The sequence below is a fragment of the Semicossyphus pulcher genome, unplaced genomic scaffold (genome assembly GCF_022749685.1).
Source record: "Semicossyphus pulcher isolate SPU_LCO1_2020_fin unplaced genomic scaffold, fSemPul1.0.p SCAF_19, whole genome shotgun sequence".
Classification (NCBI taxonomy): Eukaryota; Metazoa; Chordata; class Actinopteri; order Labriformes; family Labridae; genus Semicossyphus; species Semicossyphus pulcher.
In genome coordinates this window covers 12,757,010-12,772,217 of record NW_027211692.1, presented here as the reverse complement: position 1 = coordinate 12,772,217, position 15,208 = coordinate 12,757,010, and the positions used below count along the sequence as shown (strand labels likewise).

The following is a 15,208-nucleotide window of genomic DNA, read 5'->3' as shown; positions in this document are numbered from 1 at the left end:
TTGACAAAGTAATCCGCCCCACAAGTGAGACAATATGCAAATTAGAGGACAAACATCTAAAGGCAAATAACATCAGGCAGAGTTAGTTAAATCCTAAAGATTCAGTTGAGATGAATCAACTGTTGTTTTAAATATGATTATAGCGTTGAGGCGGTTCCTCATGCAGATACAGTCTCAACAAAAGTTGAACATTATGACTCAAACAAAGGTTGTTATTATTGGAAGACTAGACTGCATGACTTTATACAGACACGTCGTCTTTTGGTTGCTGACCAGTCGTACATATTTACATGAATTTGAAGCCACAGTGTTGCTAAGAAAATAAGAAGTGTAAAACAGTAAAATGGAAAAGATCCTGTGCACTTATAATGCCAGTTGTTTGAGAGCACTGATGAAACTGTGAAAACTGCAGCATTGCTCAAAACAGGAAAGGTTTTCATGAATCCAAACAGGAACTAATGCAGGTCTAAAAAAAACAAAACTAAAATAACTTATAGTAAAATTCGGATGTTATCAAATCTGATGCAAATGACAGAACTGCCACTTCTCTGCTGTGCTTGTGTGGGTGTTTCTCTGCATGTGATTGTGCTTGCTTGTCCTGTGTATGTGTGAGTGTGAGAGAGAGAGGGGGAGAGCCAGAGCAGGAGGGAGGAGGGGGAGGTCATTATCCCCAGCAGGGGAATATTGAATTGGCCCAGACAAACAGCCACAGCGACCCCTGATGAGGTAACAATGGGGCAGGGTCAGCGAGGTCACGACCTGTCCTCAGCCCCAGACAAGCGCCCTGTCTGGCCCAACCTGGGATTAGGGCAGCCCCAGACACTGGTCCCAGGTCAGTTTGGGAAGCACGCCTCCTCCGCAGCATCGGTTAGGCTTTTAGGCGGAGGTTTCTAAAAGGCGCTGAGTCTCCCGAGCGCACATCTGTCGTTGCCCTACTTCACATCTTCATTAGGCAGTTTTGCGAGTATGTGTGTGTCCACAAACTGTGCAAATCAAATGTTCCTGTACAGAATGTCCTATTCTGCTTTTTACCGTACGCTCCACTTCAGTTAGTCAGGATGTAGGCTCAGCTAACAGCATGGTGATTTGCATGTTCCCCTGATACATACTCGACTGGCTATCTAATCTGAAAGCGCTGACTCGTACTGGAAAGTCATGCAATGGGACTAGCGGGACGAAGGGCATTTGCTTTATAGTGAAAACTTGGTGCGCTGGGAGAATTTGCATTAACTGTAGGCCTACTCTGCAGCTCGCTCGCTCTCTGTCTCACACGCACTAGTGCCGCCTCTGGGTGGCCCAGGTGGTGCTGCACCTGTTCGGATGAGAAACGCAGTCGGCCGGAGCACCTCGGGGTACAAACCTGGCCTCCTCCCTGCCCTAATGTTCATCGCTCGCTCACGCATCGCTCATTGGCTCTGGCGTGATCGCTTGTTACTGTATTGCAATGACTATTTGATCACAACACGGCCTGCTGGTATGAAACTCGGTTGGTTTTCCCTGCCACATGTTCCTGTGTATTAACTGTTATTAGAGGATTAAAATTGATCTGTGGATTATCTCATTTTTCAGGCTCGCTAACCTCCTCTTCTCTTTATTTTTGCAGGATTTTCGGAAACAGGTTGCCCCATTGCTCAAGAGCTTCCAAGGAGAGGTGAGTGTGTTATTGGAAATATTTATTGACACAGCGACAGACACACACGCTCGAGCACAACTATTCCAACAATGCCTCTTTGACATTCGTCGACTCCCGTCTTGCTCTCTCTCTCAGTACCTCGCTCTCCTTTTCTCCTCTTTTAAATCGTCTCCTCTTCTCTCTCTCTTCCCTCTCCTTTCTTCCTTTCCCGCCATCTCCTGTTCTTTCTCTTGCCACTATCTCATTTCCCCTCTTTCCTCTCCCTCTTTTCTTCGCTCTGCTCTGCTCTTGATTTTCTGTCCTATTCATGAAGTCCTGTAGCCCGAGGGTGTGTTTAAATTGCATCCTGCAAAAAAAAAAAAAAAAAAAGAAAAGGCACCACAAAACCCCGGCTCTAGCCAGTCACAACTCACCGAATGCTATTTCCTCAGACTTTGTTTGTCTGCATGATTTGTCGGGGTTATTTGTTATTTTTGTTGATCTGGTGAATCACGAGCGATTTTCTTTCAATGCAGCACATTTCAATTTGACGTTCTGCCTAAAGTTTTGACGCCGCTTCACCTTTAAGAGGTGACTTTTGTGTCCGTGTGTGTGCGCCACATCATCCTACTCCCAACGTTCCCCTCTATCTCCTCCTCCATCATTTTGGCCTATTTCCATCATGACTCCTCCTTTCTGGCAGCCGTACATTTCCAGTTCACTCCCATATGTGAAAGTCAGAGGGTGGGAGTGGAAGCGGCTGGTTTAGACTGGGGCGTTATTTGGGGTTGGAGTGGGTGGACATTCAGCCCGACAGTATCTCTTCCCCTAGCACACACACACACACGCACACACATGCAGACTAACAAAAATCATCTCAATGGGTAGTGACAGGACTGCTTTGCTACTGGCCATAGAATATTACAGTTTAACACTGGGTTACTTTCCATATTCTTGTGTTAGAGCAGCAACCACAGCCAGTGGTTATGTAAAAATGCTGTAATTTCTCGTGGTTCCACCGTGTTCTGCTGATGATCCACAGTCTATTTAGAGAATAGAAACGGCAGCAATATAATTGGGGCTTTGTCAGCTGTTTCCACCATCCTCGTGTTGACACACCTCGTTCGGCGTGCACACCAGAACAGGCTGAGGCTCGTAGTGGGTGGTCGCGGAACTGAGAAAGACATTATCTTATGATTATTGAGATAATACTGTACACCCGCGCCAGTCTTAGAGCAGCCCATCAATCAGTCGACTATTCTGCGCGCTTGCGTGCCACAACATGAGCGGCTCGGAGAATGTGTAATTTTAGCCTCGCTTTGTTTGCTTACCCCTCGGTGCTTTGATCAAGGACAAGACAGCACCAGAAAGCGGAGGGTCTTCCTGTTGGAAGTCTCACAGTAATTCATCCGTAAGCATTTAACCCGGGAGTCTGAATCTTTACTAAGTGAGTAAGAACAATAAAAAGTTTTACTCCAGCAACTCTGAGGTCTTGATACTCTGCTTAATCTCTGTCATTGAAAGGTGGATGCCCTCGGGTCATAATTATTACCAATAACAGTACTGTTTCCACAAGGCCTCAGTTTGGTAAACGGGTTTATGTGTGTGTGTGTGTGCGTTGCATGCTCAGTGCTCTTGTTGGTCCATCGATCAGATAAGCTTTTCCATTATCCAAGGCTTCAGTCTCTGCTTCCCATAGCCGCCCCTTATCAGACTCCACTGGGGCCACACACGCACGCACACACACACATGCACGCACATGTGCAGGTCAGCCCGATGCCCTTCACACACTACGGGTTAGATAGGGGAGCGGGGCGGTGCTGAGTGATGGTGGCACAAGGTGCTGACGTATGTGCGGATGTGTTTGTGAGCGTGGATGTGTCAGGGATACCTTTTGCAATTGCAAGCACTTCTCATCGGTAACCCACTGATACTGGTGAGGTATCATTTGTGTCACTTCATTTGTTTTGCTTGCTGTGTGTGTGTGTGTGTGTGTGTGTGGGATGGGGGCAGGGGAGCATGTAATAGCAGATGTCATTGGGATTGGTTGAGAGAGCTGCAGTTTGGAACAGCAGGGTTGTATTTGCAAATCCTGGGTGGTCTTCTAATGGCTCTGGTCCTGCAGTTAACCTGCCTCTAACTGTAGGGTGTGTCCTACATTAAATGTCTATTTCCTGCCTCCCATGTCGGGCTATATAAAGCTGCTGTACCACTGACCTTGGCCCAGTCATTGTACAGTCACGCAGCCGGCTTTCTTCACCGCCATAGGCAGATGATTTTTTATTTTTTGCTGCTTTATGAGCACCTCTTCTTCATCACCATGAGATCTGTGTTGTGCTACTCTGAGCCTCTGATCACATCCTCTGATACACACACACACACATTTGGACCCTGATGATGAACAGGTTTGGTGTTGGTTTGTGAGAGGTATTAGTACTCTGCAGCATCAGTAATCTCCCATTAGTGGCCTTGCATTTGAGGATCCTGATCGCTCAATGTCACACAGCACATGAAGAGGGTAAAGTGCATGATGCGGCATGATGTGAGAATGAGATATAGTAGTGGGACTGTGTGTGTGTGAGAGTAAGACAGGAGGCCCTGTGCATGCCAGTTAGACATGAGTGTGTGACGGAGAAACATGTGAGAAAGACTGACACTGAAAAAGATTGAGGGGAAAGGAAAGAAATGAGTCAGAGAACATGGAAGTGACAAGAGGGAGAAATCGACAGAGAGAGAGAGAGAGACATGGAGAAATAAAAGGGGGGGGGGGAGAGGGAGGGGTGCTGGCACCAGCCTACGCGGGGCCAGATGTTTTGCGGCTAAAAAACTAGAGATGAATCAAAGCCATGTGAAGAGATTTATTAGGTTCCCATAGGAGCCCAGGCAGTATTACATGTAGCCCGCTCTGTTTACAGTGGCAAGAACCCCTAAACCACCCATCAACTACACTACTGGCTTGGCTGGGAATGTGAAGACTTTATATTTGGACTTATGCAGGCTTTTGTCTTTATTCCTTTTCTCTCAGCGAGTGTGCGCTGGAGGAGTTGGACGAGAAACACAGGGCTGTTTAGTCTGAGCGCGCGAGCCAGAGTAGTCAGCTGTAGCTCTGCCCAGTACAGTAGCACCCTCTGAATGTCTTTATTTGGCATCTGTTTCCTTCGATTTAGACTTGATTTCAGATGCGTTCTCGCCTACTCTGTCTGCTTCTCATATTGAAGAGTGACACAGAGACTATAGTGGAGCTTTCCGCCTCATGCTTCAGCATTGAAAACAGTGTAAAAGTCCCCCCTCAGTATGATTTTTTAAATTAATCTCTTATGGATCCATTCTAATGCTGTCCATTTCAATAATATCAGTGATGGAATGCATGCCGTGCCCTCTTGTGTTAATGGCTGCATCAGTAATGGATCCACACTGTATTGCTGCTAAGAGCTGACTGAATAATCTGCCCCTGCTGTGGCTGGAAAGACTGAGCCAGCTGTTTAATGATGTCAGCGTGCTGGAGGGGAAACGAGCACACACATTCGCACACAGGCTCACACACACACACAGACTGACAGACAGACTAACGCACACACACTGGAGGACAGGCGGACACGCACGGGCGCGCGGCAAACGAAACGCGTCCGTCATCAGCTGAACAGCTGAACTGACTTCACGGGAAGGAAACTCCAACCCAGCCGCTGTCAAGACAACCCCCGATCGCATGCAACATACCGACGCATAGTGAGGATAGACAGATATGTAGACTAGTCTTACTGTGAAATTAATGGGCCTGCCTTTGCGGATGTGACACTCAGATGTGAGGTGGCCTAACGGATAATTAACCTGTTCTTTTCTTCTCTCCCTGCAGATTGATGCGTTGAGCAAGAGAAGTAAAGAAGCAGAGGCCGCCTTCTTGAACGTGTACAAGAAAATCATCGATGTACCAGGTAAGACTATGTTCACCCTGTTTACACCTGGTCTTAAAAGGCTTCTTGGTTGATTGGATTGCAATGTGGCGCTGCTAAATTCAAGTGTAAACAACCACCAAGACACATTGTGAGCCAGCCACTCTAAGCACCTGCAGAGGTGGTTTACGACTGCATATCTTTGGCAGTTTAAACTATCTGATGAGTCCCCCTCGACAAGGACAGGAAATATGTCATCAAAGCTGGACTTGCCAAAAAAGCCACTCCTTTTTATAAACAGTACTGCTTTTCCTGCACTCTTTTTGAAGTCACAAATGACTTTTCTATCAAATCCCATGTAAATTAGTTGTTAGCTAGCCCATGTGATTCTTGTCTAGCTACAGACTAGCGTAATGACTTTTGCCACCGTTTGCACTGCCAGTTCAAGGCGGGATTATTACACCTCTGTTAGCCTCGTCTTCTATGTACAACGCACAGAGGCAGAATGGTGGGGAGAAGTCGCTCTGCCTCTGAGCATCGGAGATAGTAACAGAGGCGTAACAGAGGCGTAACAGCAGAGTTGGCAGGGTGGAATAACGCCGTGTGTGTACATGAAGCTCATGTTTTTTGTTTACATGCCTTGTGCCTTTTGCTTCCGCAAGGCCGGAACACAATGTAAAAACACGCTGGGGCAGCTTTGCGGCGTTGCTTGGTTCAATGTAAAGTGACAAAGGCTGTGTAAAGGCGGAGCTTCGTTACGGCGCTGTGGCAGACCCGCTATGTAAAAAGGGCCTGTGTTTGGGAAGAGATATTCCTTTGTAGCTCAGATACTGATACTGTATTGGCCAATACCAAACACCCTTCCGATACCAATACTACTCAAAAATATACATAATGTGGTGGAAAAACACTGATTGCGGACAATTTGCTAGCTTTGACTGACATTGCAGTCTCTGCTTGCATCACACTGTTGACGGGCATACTCACTGATACCTGACACTGCATTTTAGACAGTATCAAAGCCTTAAAATACTAAATACTTCTACTAAATAGATCAATATTCACACCGGTTTTCTCCGGTTCCGAATCTCACAGCGCTACACCTGCTTTAGCGGCAACTGGCACAAATGTTTTCTTCTTCTCTTGTTATTTAATGGCGGTTAGCACACAGCTTTCAGCGCTGCAATCACCTTCTGACTGGTACCACATTACAGCCAGGAGCCGGTAAAAACAATGGAGAAAATATATTGTTAAGCTGACATAATAGTCACTTTTCTTTTCTATAAATTAATGACTTCCAGTATTTAGAAAATATGACCCATCCCTAATCGATACCAGTATTGTACAGCCTTCAGTGCCGTGCCCTTTGACCTTCTAGCGGAAGATATTTAGGCTATAAGAACATCTTTTTTGCCCATGATTAAAACAGGGATACGGCCTGGCAGTCCATTTGTGTTTGAATCACAAAAAAAAGATTTAAAACATGTGGAATGTAACCATGTTCTGTCCTTAAAGCCTCCCTGTGTAGGTCTTTTTGAGTGTGTTTGTCGAGACACCTCCGAGTCCATAAAAACGTGATCTGGAGACCCTCCTTATTCATGCAGACAGCACCAACAGGGGAAGAGAAAAAGCATGACACCATCCCTCTGGAGCTCCCTCACTGTGCATCCAGGCGTGTGCGATGCCTTAATGTGTCCCCATGAGATCTCGTCCCCACTGGTGAAGCCTTTAGAGGGTCTTCACAGAAGGTGCGTCCTGATATGGATGACAAGTGCGCCCACGATCGGTTGCGGCAAAGTGCACACACAAGCAGTCGCCGGGGCCGGGGAGGGACACGGCGTACGGCAGAGCGTTAACAGAACACACACAGTCACAGAGCCACTGGGTGGAGGTTTTCAGCTGTATGGGAGCCCTGGAGGGGCCTCGTATGCGGGAATGAGAGGAGTTGAGTTCATCTATAGCGTAAGGAGGTCATCATATTCCCACATGGATAGACCTACAGTAATATCTTTGGATTGTACTGCTCCCAATAAGTCAGCGCCGCCTCTGACGGGGCTATTCTTAACTTGCAGCGAGACAATGATGTAATGCCTGATGCACACACGCACACAGACACAGACCAGCCTGACTAATGCAGCAGTCTTGAAAGAGGAAACAGTGTGTTTTGTTCTGTCTTCTATCAGCTGAAGGCCTGGTTAGTCAGCCCAGCGTGCTCTGCTTTAGATTAAAGGTGTCTGGCGAGAGCGCTCAGCACCAGTGGCCCACGAGTCAAACTGCTTTTAACAGGCTGTACAGTTTATTTAAGGGGGGGGATGTGAAGGACAAAGGTTTGATAAGAGTGAGAGAAAGTTGATTTTCAAGGGTGTCGAGGCACATTGGAGTCCAAAGCCAGGGCACTCGCTTATGTTTCTTAGTTTTCGTTTGTACTTGTGTGTATTTGTATCAGACTCTGCGTTGGTAACAAGGTGTATGTGTGCGTCTGCGTGTGTGTGTTTGTGTGTATCAGAGCTAAGCCCTGCATGGCGTGTCACCTTGACAGCACAAAATCAGCATGAAATTCCCCAATCGTTCTCTGCTGATCTCTCATTAGCATAGTTAAGATATCTAACTGCGTCAGACATGAGGCGCACACACTCGCACGCACACACACACACACACAGCACACATACACACACAGCCCTTACCCCCAGCTGTAAGCTGTCAGTTCCTCTTATCTGTACACCGCACACACATAAACACACACACACACACACAAACTGCTCTTTTAGCTGGCATGCTGATGAGCGTCGCCCGCGTCTCTTGGCTGCCTGTCACCAGTCTGCCACCCATGAGCACCAATCAGATGTGATTGGCCTGACTGACAGGGCTCTCTTCATCACAGTGACAGTTAACCCTGCCGTGTGTTCACAGAGATGTTGGTAAAATGCCTCCAGAAAGTTTTCTTTCTTCCGTCTGTCTCTGTTTCTTTAATCTCTTATTTACCTTTTGCTTTCGCCTTTTTTTACCGCTCCACTTTGTCCATCTGTCGGCGCCCATTTTCCTCTTTTTTTCCTCTCTCTCTCTTTCAAGCGGCATCATAGTGAACACTTTAACTGATCACAGCCCAGTTAATCGGTGTTGTTAATGTGTGTCTGTGTATCACTTATGCAGCTCTCTCGCTGTGTCAGCACAAACAAAACAAACAGAAAACAACATTTATCTCTGAGCGGGACAGTAGTCTGTGCTGAAACATTAGCTGATAGTGTATAAATTCAATAACCTTCACGGATAAAGTTTTGTTGATAGAGAATGTGAAAACTTACCATGACCTTTCAGTGCCGCGAAGTGTTGTAACAAGCAAATCTCTGTTTTGTTCTTTTCTTTATCAGCGAACATTTTCGAAGTATTTACAGTGGAGCATGAGCAATGCTGGGCGTCTCTGGTAGATATCAACATTATAAAAGAAATTCTAGGTTTCTAATTAAAACATTTTTTACAGTAAATGTCAAAAAAACAAGTAGGGCTGTGACAGTACTGAATTTTTCTAACCGCGGTGAAACACTAACCCCTCCTTGCGGTTCGGCGGTTAACCGCAGCCTCAGCCCGCTGCCGGAGTATGTTTTATTTATTAAACTACAGCGCGTCCACCAGACGGTCATCAACATGAGGGAACACAGCATGAGCGGTGGAAACGCGGCATTGTTAACCACTACTAAGCTCGTTTCCTTAATTGTTGAAATGAAATCCGTGGTGACAGGCTAGTTGTTGTTATAGCGGCTAAGCTAGCATGTCGCGAGACCGCACACAGGCTCGTCTGCGGCAAACAGCAGTGCTCTGACAGCAAGGTATCTTTAGGTGATTACTGTGATTTTTAAAACGAGTTTGTTGTTCATAATGTATCGTTCTGTATTGAAAGATGAGGTGCTTCCCTGAGTTCACTAAGTCCCTTTAGATTTTAATGCGCCAGAGACGCTGGACGCGTACCTAGCAACATCACTGGCTCTATATTTAAAAATAAAATAGTGGTGATGACGTCCACAGGCAATTATGAACAGAGAATCATGTGTAAAACATAGTATACATACAATATATTTAAATTGAATCAAGACAAATGAAGGAGAACGTATCAGTTCAAATGTAGTTGGGCTTTGACCTCTAGCTGTCTGATGGATCAATGACAGTACATATAACTCAACTTATCATAATTTTGCTCTTAATTGTGATATTTTTGGCCCTTACTGCCACCGGTAATCCTCCACAGGGAGAGATCAAAGGTCAGGGTCAGCTCGAGAACACTTCTCCTGGAGCTGTTAGAGATTCATTGCCTTGCTCGAGGACACTTCACCGGGGCACGCGCTCGCTCTCTCCGGGCCTTGAATGTAGTTATTCCTAGCTCACAACGCGCACCTCGCCGCCCTTGTTTGTGTAATCTGCTTCGCAGTGTGTTAACGTGGTGTGTTTTGTCTCTGCCAGATCCTGTACCTGTGCTGGAGCTGGCTCAGCAGCTGCAGCTGAAGCTCCAGAGGATGCACGACATTGAGACAGAGAACACCAAACTTCGAGAGACACTGGAGGACTACAACAAAGAGTTTGCAGAGGTCAAAAACCAAGGTGAGAGACACGGTTACATGTAGAGCAACACATTTAAGGAGTCACTTTGAGAGGGGCAAGGATGTAGGTCACAGAATTAATCACAGAGAATCACACATAGAAATTTCATAATTCCGATACCTAATATAAAGTACAAGTGTAGGTCGCAGGGTTTTAATGATCTCTTATAGTGTTTGGCGTAACACATTTAGTACTTGGAGTCAAGTAATCCTTTTCATACAAAGTAATCTTTTACTAAAACCAAAGTAGCGTATTTCATTTTTCTTTTTGTTGCCACAAAAAAGAAAAAACCCCTGAAGCACTGTCTCTGGTTATCTCCTACATTTTAGCAGGTAGCTGCATACAGTTTTGATAGTGTGCATCTGTAGCTAGCTAATTAAAGTAGCGAGATGGCAAACACAGTTAAATAAAGCTCCACAACACTGGTGGCAACTAAGAGCCTGTGTTGTATTGTTTCCACGGAAACAGCTCTGCCTAATACTGTATGCCTCTGCCCAGTTCACTGTCAGATTGTTAGCATAATAAAGAGCTATAAAGGTTATATTGCGTCTGTCATTCCTGTTATTAGGCTGCGGAGTTACAGATTATGGGCTGTAAACAAGGCTGTGCAATAATGGTAGACGTGCAGTAGGCTACACACCGCCCTGATAATATAACCGGCATGTGTAACGAGTCACAAAGGGGTCACAAAGTACTCTAAGGCGTTACTTTTCTCAGTAGGTAACACAGTAACGTAACAAATTACTCCACACTGCTTATAGTAGCATCCCCCTTACTGTTAAGACCAGTACAGATAAGGTGAAGCAGGTAGCTCTGAGGACAAAGAGCATATTTATTTAAATATATAATTTAAAATCTGGGCTAAGGACAGTTGAAAGTCAGCCTTTTGGCTAACAATGGCACATTTACAGTGATGTTGATCAATGTACATTGTCCCTGTAAAAACGAGCAATGAGAAAATGAAAGGACAGGATCTGTGCAGCCCTGTAGTGAAACATTTTGGCGTTAAAAGAGCATAGATATTTAGTTTAAGGTTTAAACACTATAACAAGACTTGAATTTGGTCTTTGGTTACATTAAAAGTAAATATTTATATTGAGATTTTCCAGCTTCTGCTCATTGTAGAGATTCCCCTCAGTCAAAAGTGAAAGAAAATAAGATTAAATATTTGTAAGCTTAAAAAGTTCAAGTGCAAAATCCTGTGATTATTATGCACGAGGATAACCTTGCCATTAGATTTGCATGTTGATGATATGTACAAAACTTCAAAGTGCAAATGTAAGGTCAAAGAAACATATTTACTTTACTTTTTAAAGGAACACGGCCTTATTTGAACATATTTCAATGCCTCATAAATGTTTTAAAAACACAAAAAATTTACAAGGTTTTACATTTTCAAATAGGATTTTCTGGAGGAAAAAAAATGCGAGGCAGACTTTCATGAATAAAAGACGACGGGCTACCTCAGGGTAAAGAGGGATGGAAAAACTGACAAAGGCAGAGGGATGAGTGAGAAGCAGTAATAAAAGTGGTGTAATTTCAGACGAAAAAAAGGAGGAGCGAGCGAGGGAGCAGGGAATGTTTTGGAATCCCCCCTTTTCCTCAGCGAGAGTTAATTGGAACAGCTCGATAGCGGCAGGGTTCCATTCTGCCATTGATTTTCCTGTTCCCTCATCCTTTATCCCTCCTTCCCGCCTCAATAGATGGGGGATATTTAAACCCCAAAACACACTGTGGAACTCCCACTCCTGTTAAACACACACACGCCGGCCAGCCCGCACACTTGCACACGCGCACACACACACGTAGAAAGAGTGCAGGGGCCATTGATCCCCACAACCTAAATGTTTAAAGTTCAGTTAAGCAGTTAAGGGGTAAGAGGGCTCTGAGGGGACTCTCCTCTATTGATTATGTGTCAGAGCAGTGAGACTGGAGTTTAAATCACACGCACACACACACACACAAAGTGCTAAGAGCCCTCAGTCAAAGGCAGCAAGCAGCAATGCTCTTTATCATTGTCTCACTCACTTATATCTTTCTCTGAGAAACACACACACACACACATACACACACAGACACACACACGGAGGCCTATTTATTACCCCAGTTATGTGTTAGATTTATTTCAGGCTGCCCCATACAGAGCTCAGCCGTCAGCAGGTTATGGGGTTTCAGCACTAATGCAGTCCTAATGAATACAGCATATCTGCTGTTGGTGAACAGTGAATATTCTATACCGGTCGTGGATGTAAAGATTAGGCAGGAGCCATAGGGGCCACAGCCTTCGTCTGTGCTGACAGAGGAAGAATGCGGGATATGAAACGCTGTTCCTTAAGCAAAGGTCGAGCCCCCTCCTTCAAGAGCTTTATCGTCATCGCTGCCATCTATCACATCGAGGAAACCGCTACAGTCTGTTTTCTATATGTTTTGCAAGACGACCGTATTTTAACTCTTCCTTCCTTTTCTCTCCCGACGCGCGGCTTTCTGCTCTTACCTCCTCCAGAGGTGACCATCAAGGCCTTGAAGGAGAAAATCCGAGAATACGAGCAGTCTCTGAAGAATCAAGCGGAGAACCTGGCCCAAGAAAAGCAGCTCCAGCTACACAACGACTATGCAGAGAAGGAGAGGTACAACTTTGTGTGTCTGTGTGTGTGTTTGTGTTCTAAGTAATAACCTCTGTGTTATTTTGCCATTTCCAACCTCTGGGTCACAGCGCCCTCAGGCAGAACTGATTCTAATCTTTGAATGATAGGTCTAAGATATCCGACTGTATTTAGCAGAGCTATTCACGACTTAATAAAAATACAATTTCTCCTCCGCTAATAGGCCTTGGACCATTCCTCGTAGTTATCAGTTTAATCAACAAAGTGTGCCTCATTGCTTCCCTGATATCGCCTCCCTTTTGCCGATAAATGGAAAACAACCTACATAAAAGACAATGGCAGCATTTTTGTCATGTGGGTGCTTGCCATTCTTGTCTCGATGGGGAATCAACACCTCAGACTCAATTTTCTGTCTCAACCACGATATATTTCAGACCTTTTGTTTGGAATAATTGCTGCCACCGCCTTTACTGGAAATATACAGTGACGGAATTAGACCCACCAAGATAATAATGACAAAAAATGGTGGTTAGGTGTAACTTCCTTTTTAAAACTTTGATTTTCAAAGGCTCAGGAAGCCTGTGGCAGCAATACGTAAGCTCTTTATTGTTGCCACATATTTAACAACTATTGAAATTTTGTATTTATACTTACAAAGGCTGGAACTACCTAAGAGCCGTCTTATAAAGTCGTCTCGTAGGAAGGAGTCCATTCCTCATAAAGATAATTACATTAAATGCCAAAGGTGTGGGCATCCATAATATTGGAACCTTTCCTCCTTCATCACTCCAGTAAACCCAGACTAACATAGCGGTGACCAGTTTTAATTATGTGAATCCAAATGAAGTTCAATGTTCAAACTTCAAGTCTTGAACCAACCTGTCAATGCTAAATGTAGTTATCCACGATTCTCCAGTTTTGAAATAAAGGCATAAATAAACATTTAAAGAGACGGCACATTTTAACAGAGGATGAGCAGGGGTTCAAGAACATGATGAATGATTCCAACTTTAGACATCACCTTTAAAAAGACGATAAAAACCTTTTAAAGAAAAAGATTAAATCCAATATGTCTGCTGTAGAGCTCAACAACACGGACCCAATCCCAAACCCTCACGGACTTCACTGACGTCAGGCGCGCAGGGCTTAAGAACTGTATAAAAAATGAGGAATGGGACAGACGTTCATGACATCACACGTTGCCTGGAAAACAGATGTGCCATTAAATCTAATAATAAAAAAAAAGGCTGCCTCCTGTATATATTTGTGTATCTTACATTGCAGTGTTTACATATTTTAGCGAACTATCAAGTCAGAAAGACGTTAATGTTTATCTTTATCTGAATAACAGAAACAACTCTACAAACGTGCTATTAATAAGTACAAATGTGATGTTTACTTACAGATAAACTTATTTGTGGTTTTCCCGTCTCCGCCCGCGCTCTCTTTGTTTACTCTTTTTTTGGTTCAAACTTTATTAAATGACATCTTTAGTGTACGGACATTTGTTTACATTGCATCAGAGCCGCATTTCACAGTGGGACAGCACTAACACACATTTACCGTGTGTGGAGACTGGGATTGGGCCACAGTGTGGGGAGCTTCTTCAAACATGTTAACTTTCTCTTCTTAGTGTTACTCCACTCTCCACTATGCAGATGTACATATATGTACGTGTTATGATTACAGACTCAGGACTCATTTGGTATAGCAGGTTGCTCATGTCCTTTCAAGAGCAACAAGGAACATAGTATCCCTTTTTTCTGCTGCATCAGTTTATTTGTCTACACTGGAAATCACTAAGTTTTCAGGTTATTGTCAAAGTTCATCCTTAACAAAATAGTCCGTAGTTTAAATTACTTCTTTACACTTGCATCAAATTCTGCTTCACTCCAAAGCACTGCCAACAAATACTACTTCCTTTTTCACGCTTTATTTATTTGCACTTGTAAGAGAATCTTTCTCAGTGACCATTTCCCTAAAACTCTCTGTCCCAGTAGCAGCTGATTTATAATAAACATGTTTACCAAATGCACATTTCTGACCTCACATTTTTCCCTCGTGTCAATCATTTTGTTTGTTGTGAATCTGTGCTAAAGCTCATTGCCCCTCTCAGACGTACACCACGAGATCAATTGTCCAACTGTATTTCCTTTACGTCAGTGTTTTATAGGCCCCTTCCTGTCTGCAGAGAGCTGACTTCCTGTGTCTGAGAGGGGCAGTAAATGGATGGCACCTCTGATGCATTTTATCCTGCAAGGAGCGAGAGAAGGAGGGAGCGAGCGAGATGAAAGGATGAAGCAGAGGGCAGAAAAATAGAGATGACAGGAGAGACAGATTGGCGGAGAAGGGGGGCATCAAAGAGTGCCATAAAGACCGTCTTTGTGCTAGATTATTGATGTTTTTACACGCAGTGGCAATTTCTCAGCAGAGCCCAACTTTTTATATGCTAAGAATGAATCTATTTTATCCTTGTGGTTTCTGTCGCCCCCTCCTCCTCCTGCTCTCTCTTA

At 44.5% G+C, this 15,208-nt stretch overlaps 1 protein-coding gene across 2 annotated transcripts in view; it reads left to right on the top strand.

Annotated features, from left to right (window-relative positions):
* The window catches only part of cux1b (cut-like homeobox 1b), a 64,505-nt gene that overhangs the window by 21,734 nt on the left and 27,563 nt on the right, over positions 1-15,208 (top strand). For both annotated transcript variants that reach the window (XM_069669134.1, XM_069669133.1), the window contains exons 3-6: positions 1,604-1,651; positions 5,466-5,544; positions 9,955-10,092; positions 12,596-12,719. In XM_069669134.1, the coding sequence (XP_069525235.1) occupies positions 1,604-1,651; positions 5,466-5,544; positions 9,955-10,092; positions 12,596-12,719 (389 nt within the window). The remainder of the gene's footprint in view (positions 1-1,603; positions 1,652-5,465; positions 5,545-9,954; positions 10,093-12,595; positions 12,720-15,208) is intronic.